This window comes from Delphinus delphis, chromosome 13, assembly GCF_949987515.2.
Source record: "Delphinus delphis chromosome 13, mDelDel1.2, whole genome shotgun sequence".
NCBI classification, from domain to species: domain Eukaryota; kingdom Metazoa; phylum Chordata; class Mammalia; order Artiodactyla; family Delphinidae; genus Delphinus; species Delphinus delphis.
This window is the reverse complement of record NC_082695.1, coordinates 1,089,502-1,108,825: the sequence shown is the minus strand read 5'-3', so window position 1 is coordinate 1,108,825 and position 19,324 is coordinate 1,089,502. Positions and strand designations below refer to the sequence as shown.

The 19,324-nt window shown below is 54.4% G+C and overlaps 1 protein-coding gene across 2 annotated transcripts; it reads left to right on the top strand.

Annotated features, from left to right (window-relative positions):
* Positions 1 to 929: 929 nt before the first annotated feature.
* PUS1 (pseudouridine synthase 1) lies at positions 930 to 13,162 on the top strand. 2 transcript variants are annotated; one of them, XM_060027846.1, is made up of 6 exons: positions 930 to 965; positions 1,738 to 1,969; positions 3,795 to 3,932; positions 7,689 to 7,791; positions 10,687 to 11,378; positions 12,872 to 13,162. In XM_060027846.1, the coding sequence occupies exons 2-6, from the start codon at positions 1,748 to 1,750 to the stop codon at positions 12,911 to 12,913; spliced, it is 1,197 nt and encodes a 398-aa protein (XP_059883829.1). In that variant the 5' UTR covers positions 930 to 965; positions 1,738 to 1,747; the 3' UTR covers positions 12,914 to 13,162. The 2 variants fall into 2 exon arrangements, with proteins under 2 accessions (XP_059883829.1, XP_059883828.1); XM_060027845.1 differs by lacking the exon at positions 930 to 965 and adding an exon at positions 1,022 to 1,430.
* Positions 13,163 to 19,324: the final 6,162 nt, after the last annotated feature.

The window sequence follows — 19,324 nt, the reverse complement described above, 5'->3', positions numbered from 1 at the left end:
GCTTCCCGAGGGCACGGGTTCTGCTCCTAATCTGTTCGCAGCCTCTGCAGGCGCTGGGAACCTAGTAGGTGCTCGGAAAATAGCTACTTACCGAGTGGCCGTCTCAGGGAGGTCTGAGTCCCGTGCCGCCAGCCGCACTTCCTTCCACCTTCTGCGGGCTGTCGCTCGCTCCCGCCAGCTGTGGTGACATCTGTGCCGCCTCCAAACCCCCATGTGTGGACGAGTTTCCCATCTGTCTTCTACCAGCTTCCAGGAGGTCCTCACTCCCTGGAGCTCTCACACAGGCGGCTCCAGCATGACCCAGTCTCTCCCTGGCATTTGGGCCCCTCTCCGTGCCTCAGCTTCCTCATCTGTAAAATGGGGACAAGAGAACCTTCCTCAAGGCTTCATGAGGATTGAATAAGCTAACAGGCATCGAGCCACTAGAGCAGCACCTGGCACTGGCACATGGCAAGTGTTTTCTTACGAGAGGTTTGTGGGAAGGCGCTGGTCTGCACGCTGTTGAAAGACAGGCTGTCATTCCAGAAGCCGGGACTGGTGCTGTGTGGCTTCCGGCCATGGGCTCAGCCTCTCTGTCCCTCGGGTTCCTCTTCAGTAACGTGCTTGCTCTTACGGTGCTTGCTCCCTAAGGCGGGCGAAAGGCCTGAATGAGCTGACACTTGTAACACGGAACAGAGCCTGGAAGCGTAGTTGTTAGGACGATTTGTTCGCCCTAAGAGGGCGCATCCACATCGGCCTCAAACCACCCCCGAGTTGGCAGCGGGGAACCGGGCTCCCGGCGCCAGGCCCCGCCCTCCCCGCCCCGAAGCCCCGCTCAGTCCCGCCCCTGACACCAAGCTCCGCCCCAAGCCGCCTCGGCCCGCCTCGCCCAGAAGTACTTTTGTCCACGTCCGGCTGCCGTCCGGCCGCGCGCTCCGCTTCCGCCTTCGCCCACGTGGTTCGGCTCCGGCTCAGTCCGCCGCTCCGTGAGTGGGGCCGGGTCGGGGCGCGCCCCACTAGTCCCGGCGTGGGTGGCCGGGGTCTCCTCGATTCCCGAGGGAGAGCCGGCTGGGCGAGGCGAGAGGACGAGGGGGGAGCAGGAGGGACTGGGGAGGTCAGAGGTCAGCCTGGGGGTCAGGGACGACTTAGGTTATCCGCGGGCGGGGCTGGGGCGTGAGAGGGTCCCGGGAAGGTTAGAGTTCTCAAGGGGTGGGGCTGGAGCGTGGCCGTGGTCGGAGTTAAGGAGGGGCGGGCTGGTGTGTAGGGGCCCCGGGGAGGTTAGGGGTCTAGAGGACCCGGGTGGGTGCGTACCGGGGGAGGTCAGGGGTCGGGCGCGTGCCCCCCCGCCCCTCCCGGGCCTGCATGGGGCTCCCCAGCCTGCGGGCGGCGGCCTGGGCCCTGAGGAGAGCCTGCGGACCGTGGACCCCGCGCCTGGGACCGCGCCTCCTCTGGTAATGACAGTGCACTTGTCCGTGACCCCAGGGTAGCACGCTGACCCCCACTGAGCCCGACTGCATGCCCGGCGAGCACCAGCCCTCATCGCATAAAGTGCTGTCACTGCTCCATTTCTTGGACAGTGAAACCGAGGCCAAGTTGGTGGTTGGGCAAGATCTACAGTTAGCGCCCAGCTGGGATTTGGACTCGGTGGTCAGCCCAGGGTGTTTACTGGACCATGCTGCCACCGTCAGTCTTTCACTGGGCCGCTTCCTTCTGTGTTTTGCTCACACCCCACCCCCCCTCGCCACCGTGTCTTTTCAGTTTGCCCCCCATGGCAGGGAATGGGGAGGCCCCCGTGCCCGTGGGGACCAAGCAGGAGCAGGACAGGAAGGTCCGGCGTGGCTGGCAGGGCGCGGCCAGGATCTGGGAGGAGACAGAGCAGCAGGCGAAAAGGCTCAGGAGCAGCGAGGGTGGAGGGCAGCACAGGAAGCTGCCCAAGCGCAAGGTCGTGCTGCTCGTGGCCTATTCCGGGAAGGGCTACCACGGCATGCAGGTGAGGGCGCCCGCGGGCTGGGCCGCTGTGCTTGGGGCAGGGACCTCGCAGCGACGGTTACCCAGTGAGCCATCTTGGGAAGTGGCAGAAAGAGGGGTCTCATTCTCACCTCCTTTATCGTGTGGGTCCCATCAGGCAAGATTTAGATTCAGATCGAAGCAGCTTTGAGCCCTGTTTCATCCATGCATTGCTTGGGTGCTTGCGGGGGGCGGGGGGGGGGGAGGTGTTCATGGGTCTCCCAGGGTAGTTAAAGGCCCAGGCCTGCCGATGACCAGAGGCGGCAAGTGACGAGAACTCTCAGTCCGTCGTTTCCTCATCTCTCTGATCACAGTGCTGACTTTACAGGGCAGGAAGAGTCATTAGGCTGACCGATACCGCACACTAGAACTGGGACAGCGCCAGGGATGCTCAGAAGAGGCAGCTGTTACTCTTTGTTAGACACGTGAAGGTGACGGTTGTGGGTACGCAGGCACGTGAGAGCTCCCTGCTCAGCCCAGCCCCGTGACCCTTTCCTGAAAGGCACAAGAGCCCCGGCGCCCCGGCAGATGCACGTAGAGCTTCTTCTCGTCCCTTGTGGTCAGCGGTGTGGCTCTTACACTTCGGTGCCTCGTTCTTTAAACTTCTTGGAGGAATTCACTGCTGTGTAGAGTATCTCACTGAAGCGGAAGTTTAGGAAAACAGTGCCCAACCTTACCAGGTGCTGTGGTCACCTTTACTGTAAATAATAGTAGTAATGAGATACTTTGTATCCTATTTTAGTATTTTTCATTAAGTATAGGGTTGCACCCGTGAAACCAATTTGATGACCTTTGATGACCACGGGTGGATTGTGAAATGGTGGAAGCGGTGCTTCGGTCTCACGTAGTGGAACAGATAAACCACCTGCGCTGCTCTTCGCCGATGTTTAAATGCTTTTTTGTTTGAGGGTGACTGATTATGTGTGTTGTTGCCTTATGCGCTGTCTTGAGAATTTTGCCTGTGTCTCATCATCTTCCGTTTGCCTCAGTGTCCCCATTAGGGGAATGGAGGGGGGGTAGAGAGTGACGGTAGCTCACAGGGTGACAGAAGGACACAGCGGGCTGTGGGGAAGGGTGGTTGTCCCCGTTTCTTAATATCCATTCCGATCGCTGGAGGAGCATTTATAGCTTCTTGCTGAGTAAAGGGATTGGACTTAAGCTGCAGTGGGGACCGTGAGGTAGACTTTGGGAAGGACCTGCCCACTGTGGTGCGTCTTGGCGACGTGCTTGTCGCCCTGTGTCCCTTGCTTTGCAAAGATTTTCTTTGACGTCAGGGTGGTGATCTCACTGATGTCGCAGGGTCCTGCAGGCCCTGGACTGTGATTACACTACATCTGCACCCACTAGGTGCTGGCAGCACCCTGGGGTGGCGTCCTCCTCCAGCAGGGGCGCCTGCCTCCCTGTAGCGATGCAGGAGGGCCTGCTCCCTGCTGTGGTGAGGGAGGGGAGGCCCTGGGGTGATGAGGGAGGGGAGTCCCTCTTGGCCGGGTGCAACAGACAGATGGGTCTCCAGCAGGAGGGTGCTGGTCTCACATCTGACAGGTAGGGGGAAATGATGTCTTAGGTGATGCCCAGTGTCAGCTGCCCAGGGTGGGAAGTTTCTAGACTGTGGGTACCCACAGGTGGCTTTCCTGCTTCCCGTGGGTCGGGGGACGAGCTGCAGGGTCTCTCCACGCCCGCAGGTGCGGTCCCCACCTGCCGGGTGTGGGCACAACGCACATGCCCCTACCTGGATCAGCCACGGCCCAGGGCCCCTACTGTGGTAGTGATTGAGTGAAAAACAAGTTTTCTTCTTCTCTTTTCCTCAGAGGAATGTTGGGTCCTCGAAATTCAAGACCATCGAAGATGACCTGGTGTCTGCCCTGGTCCGGTCGGGTTGTATTCCGGAGAATCACGGGGAGGACATGCGGAAGATGTCCTTCCAGCGCTGCGCCCGGACGGACAAGGTAGGTGCTGTCCCCACATCCCCTGCGGGTGCAGGCAGCACCGAAGCCGCCGGTCTGTGGCTTGTGTTTGCCCTCATCCCACTTTCCATCTTAGCACCTTTATCTCTCAAGATTCTCTTGGTTACAATTGACAGATGCACAGCTCAGACTAGTGTAAGTGGAAAGAAAGTTGTTGCCTCGTGTGGCCAAGAAACTGCGGCATTTCTGGCCCAGGTGTGGCTGGACCTAGGTGCTCAGGGCCACAAGGTCTGGCATCCTCTCTGTCTGTGCTTTCTCCTCTGTCGCTCCTGTGGGTGGCGTGGTGGCCACAACATCTGCCTTAGATCCATCCATCTCAGGCTCGCGATACAAGTAGGACCGCGTGGCCGCAGAGGCCCACCATGCGTGTGATGTTAAACTTCCTAGGAGCCACAGCCAAAAGGGAAAAGGAAACAGGTGACGCTGGGTTTTGTTATCAATTTTATTTAACTTAGTGTGTCCAAGGTAGTCGCCTTTCAACGTGTAATCAACATAAAAAGCGATGAACGGGAAACAGTTTCCATTGTGCGTGTGTGAGCACCAAGTCTTTGGAACCCCACGGGAGTCGCACGCTCAGGAGTCTCGGGTGGCCGTGACCCAGCACTGTCCATTCATGCTCAAGAGATTGAGTCCTGCTGTCTGGTTGGCTCTCCCACCGTCCCAGGCCAGTCGCTGGCTGGTCCCACCCTGGCACACTGCCAGGTGTGGGGCTGGTGCGAGCAGGGGCTCCCCACAAAGGAGTGGAGGGTGTCGCCGAGGCAGGTGGGACAACCAGCCACGGAGAACGTGAAGCTGTCCCCCAGGAGAGAGAAAACCCAAAGTGCCCGTGCACCTGTGAGCCTGCTCTCTCAGACCCGGGCCCTGAATCATCTCTCTGGCCACCTAAGGTCACTGGGAGTCTGTGGTACACGTAGCTTTTTGCAGGTCAGGGTCCTGGGAATCTGAATAACGTTGAGTTTCAAAGGTGCAGCGTCCCCTGGGATCCACAGGCCCAGGCCAGAACCCCGGAGCCAGAGCTACCGCACAGACAGCTAAGAACAAAAACAGGCGCCTGGCAGTCTCGTGGGTGATCCAGTCACATGTTAGCTGGTCCAGGTAAAGAGTACCGGGGCTCTCCGTGGTGTTTGTTTTCTGTTTAACTTTCCCACTTACAGCTCTCTGGTTGTTTTCAAGGCAGAAGAAAAGTAAACATTTGCCTGAGCTAATGAAGACAGCATTTCCAAATATAGGGCTAGCATTTATTTCAGTTTTCACTGTTATTAGAGATGGTTTTATTCGAATATGTTTTCCTTCTTACATTTTGGGAAATCTAGGAAACCTTTGATACTAACATCCCCCTGGATGAACAAATGATGATATTTTGTTAGTTTTTGTTTCATATTAAAAAAAAAAGTTTCAAGGAGCTGTCATTCACTCCCACACATTTTGCCCATTTAAAGGGTACATTCATTGATTCTAGTCCTTTCTCACAGTTGTGCAGCCATTACCACAGCCCAGCTTAGAACATTTTCATCGTCCCCAGAGCTTCCCTGCACCCTTTAGTCATCACCCACTCTCCACTGGCACATCCAGAAAATTCTCCCTTCAGCGTGTAATCAGGGCTTTCCTGGTGGCACAGTGGTTAGGGATCCACCTGCCAGTGTAGGGGCCACGGGTTCGAGCCCTGGTCCGGGAGGATCCCGCATGACGCGGAGCAGCTAGGCCCGTGAGCCACAACTACTGAACCCCGCGCGCCTAGAGAGCCCATGTTCTGCAACAGGAGAAGCCACTGCAATGAGAAGCCCGCGCACCGCAACAAAGAGTAGCCCCCGCTCGCTGCAACTCGAGAAAGCCCGTGCACAGCAACAAAGACCCAATGCAGCCAAAAATTTTTAAAAAACCAGAAAAACGTGTAATCAATATAAAAAGATTAGCAATGAGATGTATTTCCATTCCTTTTTCGTGTACTGAGACTTTGAGACCTCATTTCAGAACAGCCATTTTATGCCCTCAGTAGCCACTCGTGGCCAGATGCCTCTGTGTTGGAGGGTGTCTGCCTGGTGAACAGTGGATTCGGCCTGTGTTCCATCTCGCCAGTTTATTTTTTGTCTTTCTTCTTTTTTACAAAAATCTCTCCAACTTTTTATTTGGACAAACCTCAGACCTCCGAAAGTCCCAGGAACAATGCATGAACACCCTTGGTCTTCCCCTAAACTCGGCAGTGTTAAAACTTTTGCCATATTTGTTTTCCTTTTTGTGCCTTTGAATGGAACCATTTGAGAGGAAGTTGCAGACGTCATCACCCTTCACCCCAAAATATGTCGCGTGAGCAGTGGCATCCTCTGGCAACTGCTTGGTGTCGCTGTCACCCTTGGGAAATTTAACACTGGTACACCGTTTCTTGTTGATCCTGTGTCTAACCCAGGGTTGATGGTTCATTCAGTTGTCATGTCTTTTGAGTTTCCTTCATTTTTTTTTTTAAATTAAAAAAATGTTTTTTCTATTTCTTATTATTATTTATTTATTTTTTTGGTTGTGTTGGGTCTTCGTTGCTGCGCGCAGGCTTTCTTTAGTTGTGGTGCACGGGCTTCTCATTGCGGTGGCTTCTCTAGTTGCAGAGCACGGGCTTTAGGTGCACAGGCTTCAGTAGTTGTGGCATGCGGGCTCAGTAGTTGTGGCACGCGGGCTCAGTAGTTGTGGCTCACAGGCTCTAGAGAGCAGGCTCAGTAGTTGCGGTGCACGGGCTTAGTTGCTCCGCGGCATGTGGGATCTTCCCGGACCAGGGCTCGAACCTGTGTCCCCTGCATTGGCAGGCGGACTCTCAACCACTGCGCCACCAGGGAAGCCCTTGAGTTTCCTTTAAAATGGTCTCGTCACCTCCTTTCTGTCCTTCCTGATGTGATGTTTTGGATGGTCCAGGCCAGTTATTTTGACGAATGTCCTCAATCTGTATTTGTCTGATTGTTCTCATGACTCGATACAGAGTAAAGAAATTTTTCGGCAGGAGTGTTACACGGTACTCTGTCTTCTTTGCTTACATTTAAAAAAATCTTTTTAGAAAGTATGATTGTAGCAAACAGAAAGGTGCATACAGTGTCAGTATAAAGTGAAATGGGTGATTCTTTGGTGAGCGCCCGGATGATCTCCACTCAGGTCCACACGCGGGTCTCTGCCCGCGTCCCAGGAGCCCCCTCCTCGTCCACCTTCCGAATCACACCGCTCCCCTCCCCCAGACCTTACTGCCGTATTGCCTTTTATGAAAACTTGCTTTTAGGAAAAAGGTGTAACATACAAATGGTGAACTGTGCTCTTCTTGAGTGCGGCGCTTGCTCAGTTTACCCGTGTCACTAGCACCCCATCCCCACAGGATACCTGCTGCTGTGACTTAGATGGTGACCTTGCTCAGCTCCAGTGTTCTGTCATCTAAGTTGCACTTTCTTTTTTCCTAAGTCCTTGAGAGTCACATCCAGGGTGGGACTTTATCTCCTATCTGCAGGATTTCATGTATTCGTTCCCGTGTTTCGTTGGGCTCTGAAGTTCACTTGTAATATTTTATAAGTTATGTGGCACTCACTCCCTTGGTATATAGAGCACTGTTCTTGTATCTGGTTATTCCCTTCAGATGCACTTCTGAAAGCAGAATTCCTCCACGGACAGATGTAGCGTGCGTGTGGTCCTTCTGCTGAAGAGACCAGCTTGCAGTGTCGGTGCTCCAAGTGCAAGGCCCAGCTGGCCCTCCCATGTCTGCTTCCTTTGCAGGGTGTGTCTGCGGCCGGCCAGGTTGTGTCCCTGAAGGTGTGGCTGATTGACGACCTTTTAGAAAAGATTAACAGCCACCTTCCGTCTCACATTCGGATACTGGGTAAGCCTTGCAGCGCTGGGCTGCACACTGGGTGGTGGCCAGTCTCACAGGGACACGAAATTTCTTCTTTCACCGAATTTCTCTGTTGCGGAGCTAAGGTAACAGAGTGGTCGCTTAGCAGTTGGAAGGAGTGGTTGTGAGTCAGCTGTAAGGAAGGGTTCAGTATTCCCACCTCCTTCAGAAAGGGACACAGCCAGACAGACAGACTTGGAAAGGCCCTCAGTGCAGCATCTTGGTGCTACATGTGCCTTGTTTTAACCAAATGCTTGGATATGAAAGTCCAGATTTGATAAAATTAAAACAGGGGCTATGACTCCCTATGGTAACAGGCCTGATAACGGGATTTGCAGTCTGACCCTCTCTGCCTTTTAAGTGGCATATATGTGCCATTGATAATTAATGTGGTAGTGGGGTGGCTGGGGGTAGCTCTGCTTGCCTTCTGTTTCTCTCTGTCCCATTTGTTTCCCTCTTCTTTTTCTCCCTTCTTTTGGATTAATTGATGTTTCTTATCATTGCATTTCATTATCACCTTGGTTAGCTAATGCGATGACTCGCTATGGTTTTTTTTTAGTGATCGCTTTGCCGGCCCTTAAAGCAAGGGCTGGCAGAGGCTTTCTGTAGAGGGCCAGGTAGTAAACTGTCTGAGGCTTTGTGGCCACACAGATCACTGTCTCTGTTGCATATTCTTCTCCTTTGTTTCTTCTTTTAACCACCCTTTCAGCCTTAGCTCAGAAGTTGTACAGGAACGGCCATGGTTTTAGCCACTGTTTGCCAGCCCCGGGGTCAAAGCATCCATGGGCCAGTTACCACAGCTGCCTTCACGTGAAGCCAGGCCACCTTGCACGCACCTCACACCTGCAGCCACGCACTTGCACCTGTCCTGCTGTCGTGACGTGTATTTCAGGTCTGCCTGTGTCATCACCCGTACACTACAGTGTCAGTTTTTCTTTAACCAGAGAATTAAAAACACTTTTAAATGCTTTTTAAAGTTGGAGTATAATCAGCGTATGGTAAACTGCGTAGTTCATTATACAGTTAAAACGTTGTGATATGTGTGCATACCTGTGAAACCAGCCCACTTGAGAGAGTCACCCTCTGTCCCCCCCAGAAGATTGTGACCCTCCCCACGCCCCTCCCACCCCATGCCTCACCGGGCGACCACTGATCTGCTCTCTTTCATTATAGACTGCTTCGTAGTTCTAGAGTTTTATGTCAATAGCATCGTAGGGAATGGCTTCTTGCACGGAGCCTCTGGTTAAAGACTCCTGCACGTTGTCAGGTGCATCCGGTTTGTTCCTTTCCATTGCTGCGTGGTTTCCAGTTGTTTATCCAGTCACCTGGTGGGGAGCACTGCGGGTGTCTCCAGTTTGGGGCTGTTACAGAAAGACACTGCCATGAGCGTTGGGTACAAGTATAAATAGGGATCTCAGCGCAAAGTCACAACCCTTGTTTTTGGTTACTTTGCCCACTACTGAATTTAGTTTCTAAATTTTTATTTGTTTATTTATTTGCTGCACCGCACGGCACGCGGGATCTCATTCCCCGACCGGGGATGGGACCCGCGCCTCCTGCAGTGGCAGCGCGGAGTCCTGGCCGCTGCGCCGCCGGGGAGGGCTCTGCATTTATTATTGGCATGACATGGTTTTATTTTTATTGTCCTGTGGTCCTTCTCTGCCTGGTGAGGATAATTCCCTCCTGAAGACCTTCTCTGGGAGCCAGTCCTCTTAAAGCCCCATGTGATGCCTCTTAACATTCACTCCACGGGAACGTTCTCATGTATGCCACAGGTTGTTCCCCACTTTCGCTAAAATAATACCAGACCCTACACAATTCGCAGCCGTTAGCACTGCTTACGTAACATGACCCAGCAAGGCTGTGTTTCCCTCGTTAGCAGCCCAGCCACGTGGTCGGCTGCCAGCCCCTTTCAGCCTTTTCTTGGCACTTATGTTCCGCACGACAGAAATTAGGTGCACAGAGCATACCTGCGATGCTGTGTCGATGAAATTGGATTCTTAAAGCAAGACAAAACACAAAAATAAGATTACCCCAAATCAGACACGACAGCAGAGACAGAAGACGGGAAGGGCGGCGCAGACGCAGCCTTGAACTGGCAGCCCCGGGGCGGGGTCATCAGTCCTTGTAACGTGAAGCCAAAGCTGGCCTTTAAGTCACAGCCTCCTTGTGAGGCTGAGTCCTCGCGACCCGGTCTGGGCTTAGCGTGAGGACAGCCGCGCAGCACGGAGCACCCAGGGCCACAAAGCGCTTCGTGCTCCCCAGTTCCCAGAAGCCGCCCCCCCCCAACGGTTGTGATTCTTTCAGAAGTTTTCTCTACAAATACAGACATAATCCGTGTGTCTGTATTTTTCTCACAAAGAAATGCACACGTAGTGCTTCGCTTCGCTCTTTTCTCCCTGAGCGGTTAGGAAGCCTGTTGGGAGCCCTGGCCGGGCACAGCGAGTCTTCGGCGCTGCAGCCCCCGGTCCTGGGCACGGGCGCCGGGGCTGCGGGGCTGCTTTCGGCTCGTTCTGCAAACGTCTAAGAGCCGCTGATCGTTTCCCCGTTGCTGGACTTTTTAAGTTGTTTCCAGTTTCTTTTGCTGTCTGAACACATTGCTGTCCCTGGCCTCACCTGCAGGATGGCGTGTGATCCAAGGCTTCTGGGTCGGGGTCACCGGCTGGTGCTTTAGTCCGCATGGGTCCCCCGGGATCCTGAGGCGAGAGCAGGGTGTCCCGCACCTTGGCCGACCCCGGGGTTTGTTTGATAGGGTTTAGCTGAGGGTTTAGCGCACGGAGCCGGGGCCCCCTCGGGCTCGTCCGGGTTCGGCAGGTAAGGTGCCGGCGCTCAGACCTGCTCAGGGTGTCGTCAGTCTGTCCTCATCGCCTCCTCTGCCCCCAGGACTGAAGAGGGTCACGGGCGGCTTCAACTCCAAGAACAAGTGCGACGCCAGGACCTACTTCTACATGCTGCCCACGTTCGCCTTTGCCCACAAGGACCACGACGCGCAGGACGAGACGTACCGGCTGCACGCAGAGACGCTGGGGCATGTGAACCGGCTCCTGGCCTGCTACAGGGGCACCCACAACTTCCACAACTTCACCTCGCAGAAGGGGCCCCGCGAGCCCAGCGCCCGGCGCTACATCCTCGACATGTTCTGCGAGGAGCCCTTCGTGCGCGAAGGCATGGAGTTCGCGGTGATCAAGGTCAAGGGCCAGAGCTTCATGACGCACCAGATCAGGAAGATGGTGGGGCTGGTGGTGGCCATCGTCAAGGGCTACGCGCCCGAGAGCGTGCTGGAGCGCTGCTGGGGGGAGGCCAAGGTGGACGTGCCCAAGGCACCGGGGCTCGGCCTGGTCCTGGAGCGGGTGCACTTCGAGAAGTACAACCAGCGCTTCGGCCACGACGGGCTGCACGAGCCGCTGGACTGGGCGCGGGAGGAGGCTGAGGTCACGGCCTTCAAGGAGCAGCACATCTACCCCACGATCATCGGCACCGAGCGCCACGAGAGGTCCATGGCCCAGTGGCTGAGCACCCTGCCCATGCATGACTTCAGCGCCACTGCCCACGCAGCCGCCGGCCCGGGCGCCAAGGTGGGGCTGGGGCCACGGGGGCTGGGGGTCAGGGGAACCGTGGGGCTGGCGCTGGCCCTTCCAGGAGCTCAGCCAAGCACTTGTGCACATCTGTCACTGTCCGTGGCTAAGCTTCAACCCACTCTGCCCCCTGTCATTGTACCCATTGTACAGATGAGCAAGCTGAGGCACCGAGAGGCCTGTTGCTGCCCTGGGGCCACAACAGTGGGAGGAGCAGGGCCAGGGCATAGGACCTGGTGGCCAGCCGCCCTGCTCCGCGCTTAGTGACGCTGGGGAGGGACATGCTCGGTGGCCGTCGTCCCGTGTGTGGGACGGAGGTGCCGCTGGGACGTCCTCCTCTGGCTCATGCTGCTGGTCAGTTGGCACGTACCTGGCTCCAGAACATGGGCTCGCTTGGCAGGCGCCAGGGACGCTGAGCGGCCAAGCGTCGTTCTCCTCGCCCTCTGGGCGGCGTTCCTGTCCGGGCCCGGGTGCTCTCCTCCGCCTGGGAGGGGACGCAGGCTGTGCTTTCGGCCGCACTGTCCCAGAGCCCTGCTGTCCGATACCGCCCGGGGACCTGGCTCAAAGTGTGATTCATCTGTGAGTTAACTGCCAACCTTATGTTAGAAGGAGAGCATCCACGATTGGAGGTGCTGGAGCTAAAAGTGAACATTTTACTCTAGTTCTCGATTCTCTACCCTGGGGCGAGGGAGGTCCCCAAAGCCCATGTTCGCTCATGGTGTCCCAGCAGGCTGTCAAAGGGTGAGATTCCCACCTGGAGCTCTGGGAGATTTCTTCCCATTGTCTAGATATCTAGAAAAACACTGTCTTCCCTCCCCAGCTGGGCTTGTAAACCCATGTGCATACAGGTAAGGGGGCCAGGTGTAAGAAAGGCAGGGGTTGCAGGTCAGATGGTGAATTCCAAGCAGCGTCGGGGAGGAGACGGGACTTGGTGGAGACTGTGGGAAACGGCAGAGCTCTCATTCCACCGGAAGGGCCCCTGCAGCTCAGCGCCAGCCAGGGGAGGGTGGCCCTGAGTGTTGTCGGAGCTTGCCTTTTCTCAGGAGAAACTGGGATTGCAGACGTGTATGTGAAATAGTCCACTCTTTAAATGTTGGTGGTTATCAATTTTCCCAGCACTGTGAGGCCAGATGGAGCACGTGTACAGATGGGACCTGGGGGCCAGGCTTGCTCTCTGCTTGATTCCCACAGAGAGAGGCCTCTGACCGTCTGCCGTCTCTATATAGCGCCGAGGGGCTTGTACTTGACCAGCTTTGCAGTAGATCAGTTTTATGTCCCCAAGGTCACTGAAGCCTCTGGGAGCTGGAGGAGCCCAATGAAGACCCCCTCTGGTCCCCAGCCCTTGGCTTTGCCCGTTCAAGACAGGTTCTTGAATCAGTGAAGAGGAAGACGGGTGAGGCTGAGCCTCGCCCTGGGCAGCCCCTGTGCAGGAGAGGGCCCCCGCCGGGCGGAGCGCTCCCCACAGTCATTCCCTGTCTGCTCTCGCTCTGCAGGTCCCCCGCCCCCTGGAAGGCAGTGATGGAGACAGTGACTGAGCTGGCCCACGACACCGCACGCCGGGACCCGCCAGCCTGCTGCTGGCGGCATGCCTCGCCCAGACGGGACGGCCCGCGCGCGGCCTCCCCAGCTCAGGATCCTGAGAGCTGCGTCATTCTGAGTTTCCGTCACAGGGAGAACCTGCCGCGAGTCTATTTTCAGCTCACGCGCTGACTACACACAACTCAGCACGTAAAGACACTATTTTTTTAAAGAAGCGATTTTCTTATTAAATAAGTACAAACCTTGCTTAGTCACTTCTTTTACCTTTTTCTCGGTCTTTTCCACGGGTCTTTCACCGAGAGAGGTGCAAGGAGCACCGTGCGCTGTGTCAACAGCAGACCGGAGCGGTGGGAACGGGTGACCTGGTGGGGGCGCGTGGCTGGGCGAAGGCTGGAGCCGGCGGGACAGCGGGCGGCTCCTGGCAGGACTGGCTGCCCGGCTGTCAGGGTGGGGCTCGGCGGCCCGGCGAGCGGCGCAGACCAGAACAGGACAGGGGGGCCGTCGGGCCAGGGGTAGCAGTCCCCAGCGCTGGAGGACACGGGCTCCTTGTGGGTGTCCACCTGGCCCCCTGCGGCACGCAGCTTTCATCCTGGTCCGTGCATCCCTGGCGCCGCCTGTATTCCGGGCGGGAGGGAGGAGGGAGGGCAGAAGGAAGGGGCACATCGTTGACTGTCCCGTAGCGAGCCCTCCTGGACGTCCCGCCAGCGACTTCATCCCCTCACTGGCCAGAGGTGTGTCACGTGGCCACGTCCAGCTGCAAGGGGGGCAGGGAAATGCTTTTATTAAGTGGCGCCCTGCGGAGAAGGGGACGCTCTGTTACCAAGGAAGTCGTCAAGTCTGCTGCAGGAGACGCGTGGTGTGTGTGCACGTGGGACGCACGCGTGCACGTGCTGTGTGCCCACGTGGACGCACGCGTGGTGTGTGAGCAGTTTGTGCACGTGTATTTGTGATGTGATCGTAGGTGATGTGTCTGCATGGGTACGTGTGCACGTGTGATGTGCAAATGCCGTGTGGTGGGTTGCACACGTGTGTACAACGTGGCTGGGCAAATCCCCTCGAGGGAGCACTGTCTTTCCGAGAACAGGGCGGGTGGGGCGAGTAGAATCGGCAAGACTGGCAGTGCCGTGGGGGAGAGACCAAGTGAGGTGTGCCTTTGGGTCCGAGAAACCTTGCCGAGCGGCTGCCGCTGCCGGGTGGCCTGCGGCTGGGACAGGAGGCAGGGTTCGAGGCCGACCTGGGCTTTGGGTTTCAGGAATTGAGGAGCTAGCTGGGCCATTAACAGGTGGCGTGATTGGGAACAGGATGGGCTTGCAGGAGAAATCCTGGGGCTTGGCTTTAAGCATGTTAATTTTACCTGTGAGAGGGCTTTTAAAGTCACTTCCCAGGGCAGAAAGTAACCTAAGCACTGCTGGGATCGTGGGGCTCTCCCCATGGAAGGTTACGTGGCCTTGGTTTCAGGGTCAAATTGTAGACAATTCCCAAGTGTGACTCCAGGCAATTAGTGAGTGAGTCTTGTTTTGTTTTTTAGCAAAGAACAAACTCCTTTCTTTAAAAAAAAAAAATTAATTTTGTTTGTTTATTTTTTTGGCTGCATCGGGTCTTAGTTGCGGCACACGGGATCTTCGTTGAGGCATGTGGGATCTTTCCTTGCAGAGCGCTGGCTTCTCTCTAGTTGCGGGGCGCGGGTTTTCTCTCTAGTTGAGGCGCGTGAGCTCAGTAGTTGTGGTGTGAGGGCTTAGTTGCCCCGCAGCCTGTGGGATCTTCGTTCCCCGACCAGGGATCGAACCCACGACCCCTGCATTGGAAGGCAGATTCTTTACCACTGGACCACCAGGGAAGTCCCTGGGTGACTCATTTAAATCACCTTGGAGGATCCCTGGGTATGTGATATTTTAAAATATGTACTTGGAGGGAATTCCCTGGTGGTCCAGTGGTTAGGACTGCACACTTCCACTGCAGGGGGCGTGGGTTGGATCCCTGGTCGGGGAACTAAGATCCTGCATGCTGCACGGCACGGCCAAAAAAATAAATAAAATAAAATGTGTACTTGGAAAAACAGAGTACAGAAAAACAGAAGTTGCCCTCCCTCCCTAATTCCCAGTATCTCTCCATAGGCCCCTACTCGTTTTTCTTGTGACTTCCAGAGGTCTCTGTGCATATATGAGCGTGTTTGACCCTTGTCTTCACACAGACGGTGGCGGTCTTTGCCATCACAAAAGTCTGTGTCGTTCTTGCTGGTGGCCCACAGTGTACGCAGTCCATACCACTCAGCCTGCTGGTGGACGTGTGTCCAGCCTGTGATTTTGCACACAACGACCAGCCCTATACATCCTTGTCCACGTGTGAGCATCCCGAGATGCTGACTCAGTGGTCTGGCGGGTTTCTAATGCCTACCTAATTCTGACAGCCCCTGTCCGCCGTAGAAGCGTTTCCTTGCATCCCTGCCAGTATCATATGACTATGCCTAGTCCCCCACTCTCCACAACATCAGGGAGCAAACCTGATCTTGGGGCCGGCCTTCTTCTGGGTCTCGTGCCCCTTCCCTGAGTGGGGAAGCACACTCAGGAAAAAGTTAGAGTCAGGGGCCTGCATAGTCGGGGTCTCAGTTGTCAGCAACTGAGACTCAGTCTGGCTGATTTAAACAGAAAAGCAGGGCTCCCCTGGTGGCGCAGCGGTTAAGAATTCACCTGCCAATGCAGGGCACACGGGTTCGAGCCCTGGTCTGGGAAGATCTCACATGCTGCGGAGCAACTAAGCCCGTGCGCCGCAACTACTGAGCCTGCGCTCTAGAGCCCGCGAGCCACAACTACTGAGCCCGAGTGCCACAACTACTGAAGCCTGTGCTCTAGAGCCCGTGCTGCGCAACAAGAGAAGCCACCACAATGAGAAGCCCGCGCACCTCAGCGAAGAGCAGCCCCTGCTCAAACGAAGACCCAACACAGCCAAAAATAAATAAATAAAAAACAAAAACAGAAAAGCTCTGTATCCCCCCGATGCCGGAGGGCAAGCAGACACAGCCAAAAATAAATAAATAAATTAAATTAAAAAACAAAAACAGAAAAGCTCTGTATCCCCCCGATGCTGGAGGGCAAGCAGAGCCTGAGTTGGTACCTCTTTCCCCGGCCCCAGCCCTCCTGGCTGAGGGACGAGCTTGGCGGCCCATCATGCCAGCCTTCCCCGGCTGCCCCGCAGATTCCCACATCGGCCAGCATGTAAGATGTGCACAGGAATCAACCATCCAAGAAAACAGTGGGAAAATCATTTAAGCGTTTTTTTTTTAATTGAAGTGTAGTTGGTTTACAATATTCTATAAGTTGCAGGTATACAATATAGCGGTTCACAGTTTTTAAAGCTTACATCTAAGCAGTTTTGATCTGTGTGTATTGAAGCTGCAGTTTGAGAGGGTCTAAGAGGGAAAACGTTACAGGCTGCTTCTGGAAACGGAAGCCACTCTGCAGATTGAGTTGGGCAGACGTTTTCCACAGGACATGTGGGGCTTGTGCATTGTTGGAGGGGCCTAATAACCTGGTTTGGACTGGGTCTCCTGGAATGACTCCCAAAACAAGACAGAACTGACCCCCCGCAAGGCACCTCCAGTTGCTGATGCTGCCTCTGGAGCCGAGAGGGATGGGAGGCCCCAGGACCCCCAATAGCCCCACACTTGGAGATGCGTTCTGGCAGGCCCAGAGCTGCGTCCAGGGTCAGGGATTCCGGTCAAGAAGCCACCCACCACCGGACCTCCCTTACAGGAGAGACTCAAATTTGTCAACTCATATCCGTCAGCAAGTGCAGCCAGGAGCAGCAGGAAGGAGGGCACCTCCCTGCCACCCCCAGTCACGCAGAGGCAGCAAGTGGGAGGGGCCCACGTCTTGGCTGGGGCTCGGGCCTCCAAGGAGTCTGGCAGGTGTAGTTTTTAACTTTCCAACGTTGCTAAGTAGGAGGGTGGAGTGAAGATTGAAAGGGCCTCCCTACCAGTACTTAGAAACATGAAATCACTCCCCTCTTTCATCCAACTAATTTGATCCCTTTCATGTCCCTCTCCTGTCTCCCTTTTATAGTCAAGTTTTACTTTCTCTTTAGAATTTTTTGTGTGTTTATATCAGAGAGGATACTTGCATCTGCATTTTGCTGAGCAGTTGATCACTTTAGCCTGCATTTTTTTTAAGATGGATTTCTGATTGAGATATAATTCATGTACCACGAAACTCATCCTTTCAAAGTGCACAATGCAGCGGTGTTTAGTAAATTCACAAAGTTGTGCAACCACCAGCACTACCTAATTTCACCTTTTTCATCAACCTTGAAAGGAAACCCTGCATCCAGCTGCTGTCCCAGTCCCCTCCCTCCAGCCCCTGGAAACCAGCATCTACTTTCCATCTCTGTGGATTTGCCTGTTCTGTACGTTTGACATAAATGGGATCATGAGATACGTGGCCTTCTGTGTCTGGCTTCTTTCCCTTAGTGTAGTGTTTTTTTCAAGGTTCATCTGTGCTGTAGCCTGTGTCAATATTTCACCCTCCTTTTTCTGCTGAATAATACTCCATTCTATGGCTCCGCCACATTTTGTTTATTCATCAGTTGATGGACGTTCGGGTTGTTTACATTTCTTGGGAATTATGAGTAATGCTGCTAAGAACATTTTCATACACACTTCCATGTGGCTGTGTGTTTTTAATTCTCTTGGGTATATACTTAGGAGTGGAATTCCCGGGTCATATGTTAACTCCTAACAACCCTTTTGTGGAACTGCCAAACCATTTTTTTCAAGAGGCTGCATCACTTTAAATTCCCACCAGCAGTGTATGAGGTTTCCGATTTCGCCATAGGCTTGTGCACTTCTTGTTACCTTTTTTTTTTTTTGGCTTGAAACAACGCAGATTTATTATCTTAGAGTCATGCAGGCCAGGAGTCCAAAATGGGTCTCATGCGGCTAAAATCATGGTGCTGGCAGGAGGCTCCAGGGGAGAATTCATCTCCTTGTCCTTTTCAGCTTCTGCACACATTCCTTGCCTCACAGTCCACAGCCAGCAGTCGTACCTGTCCAGCCTCTTGCTTCTCTCATCTCCTCTCCTACTTCTTCTGGAGTCAAATCTCCCTCTACCTCCCACTTGTGATTACATTCGGGGCTCACACGGGCTCATTCAGAGCTATCCAAGATAAACATGCAGTTACCTTTTTTTTTTTAAACAATATCTTTTTAAAATTTAATTTATTTATTTTTGGCTGCCTCGGATCTGCGTTGCTGCACGCGGGCTTTCTCTAGTTTTGGCGAGCTGGGGCTACTCTTTTTTTTGCGGTTCGCGGGCCTCTCACTGCTGTGTCCTCTCCCGTTGCGGAGCATAGGCTCCGGACGCGCAGGCTCAGCGGCCATGGCTCACGGGCCCAGCCGCTCCGCAGCATGTGGTATCTTACCGGACCGGGGCACGAACTAATGTCCCCTGCATTGGCAGGCGGATTCTTAACCACTGTGCCACCAGGGAAGCCCGGGGCTACTCTTCATTGCACTGCACGGTCTTCTCATTGCAGTGGCTTCTCTTGTTGCGGAGCATGGGCTCTAGGCACGTGGGCTTCAGTAGTTGCAGCATGTGGGCTCAGTAGTTGTGGCTCACGGGCTCTAGAGAGCAGGCTCAGTAGTTGTGGTGCATGGGCTCAACCACTCCGCGGCATGTGGGATCTTCCCGGACCAGGGCTCAAACCCGTGTCCCCTGCATTGGCAGGCAGATTCTTAACCACTGCGCCACGAGGGAAGCCCTACCTGACTTTTTGATTCAAGCCATCCTAGTGGTTTTGGTTTATATTTCCCCATCCCTAATGACGTTGAATATCTGTTCATGGGCCTATTTGTACATCCTCTTTTGAGGCATATATGCAAGTCCTTTGCCCATTAAAAAATTTTTTTTTAACTGAAGTATAGTTGATTTACAATGTTGTGTTAATTTCTTCTGTACAGCAAAATGACTCAGTTATACACATATATATATACTTTTTCATATTCTTTTCCATGATGGTTTGTCACAGGATACTGAACATAGTTCCCTGTGCTATACAGTAGGACCTTGTTGTTAATCCATCCCTTTGCCCTTTTTTTTTTTTTTGCGGTACGCGGGCCTCTCACTGTTGTGGCCTCTCCCGTTGCAGAGCACAGGCTCCGGATGCGCAGGCCTAACGGCCATGGCTCACAGGCCCAGCCGCTCTGGGGCATGTGGGATCTTCCCGGACCGGGGCACGAACCCGTGTCCCCTGCATCGGCAGGCGAACTCTCAACCACTGCACCACCAGGGAAGCCCCCCTTTGCCCATTTTAAAATTATTAGCCTTTTAACTCTTCAGTTGCAAGTTCTTTATTCTGGATACAAGTCCCTTATCAGGTATATGACTTGCAGCTATTTTCTCTCATTCTCTGGGTTG

Bases quoted from the DNA above. Each gene is read 5' to 3' on its own strand.
- PUS1 (XM_060027845.1), top strand. From the start codon at position 1,342: ATGGGGCTCCCCAGCCTGCGGGCGGCGGCCTGGGCCCTGAGGAGAGCC. The intron at 1,431-1,737 runs GTAATGACAGTG...GTGTCTTTTCAG, and splicing joins CTGGGACCGCGCCTCCTCTG to TTTGCCCCCCATGGCAGGGA. The intron at 3,933-7,688 runs GTAGGTGCTGTC...CTTCCTTTGCAG, and splicing joins GCTGCGCCCGGACGGACAAG to GGTGTGTCTGCGGCCGGCCA.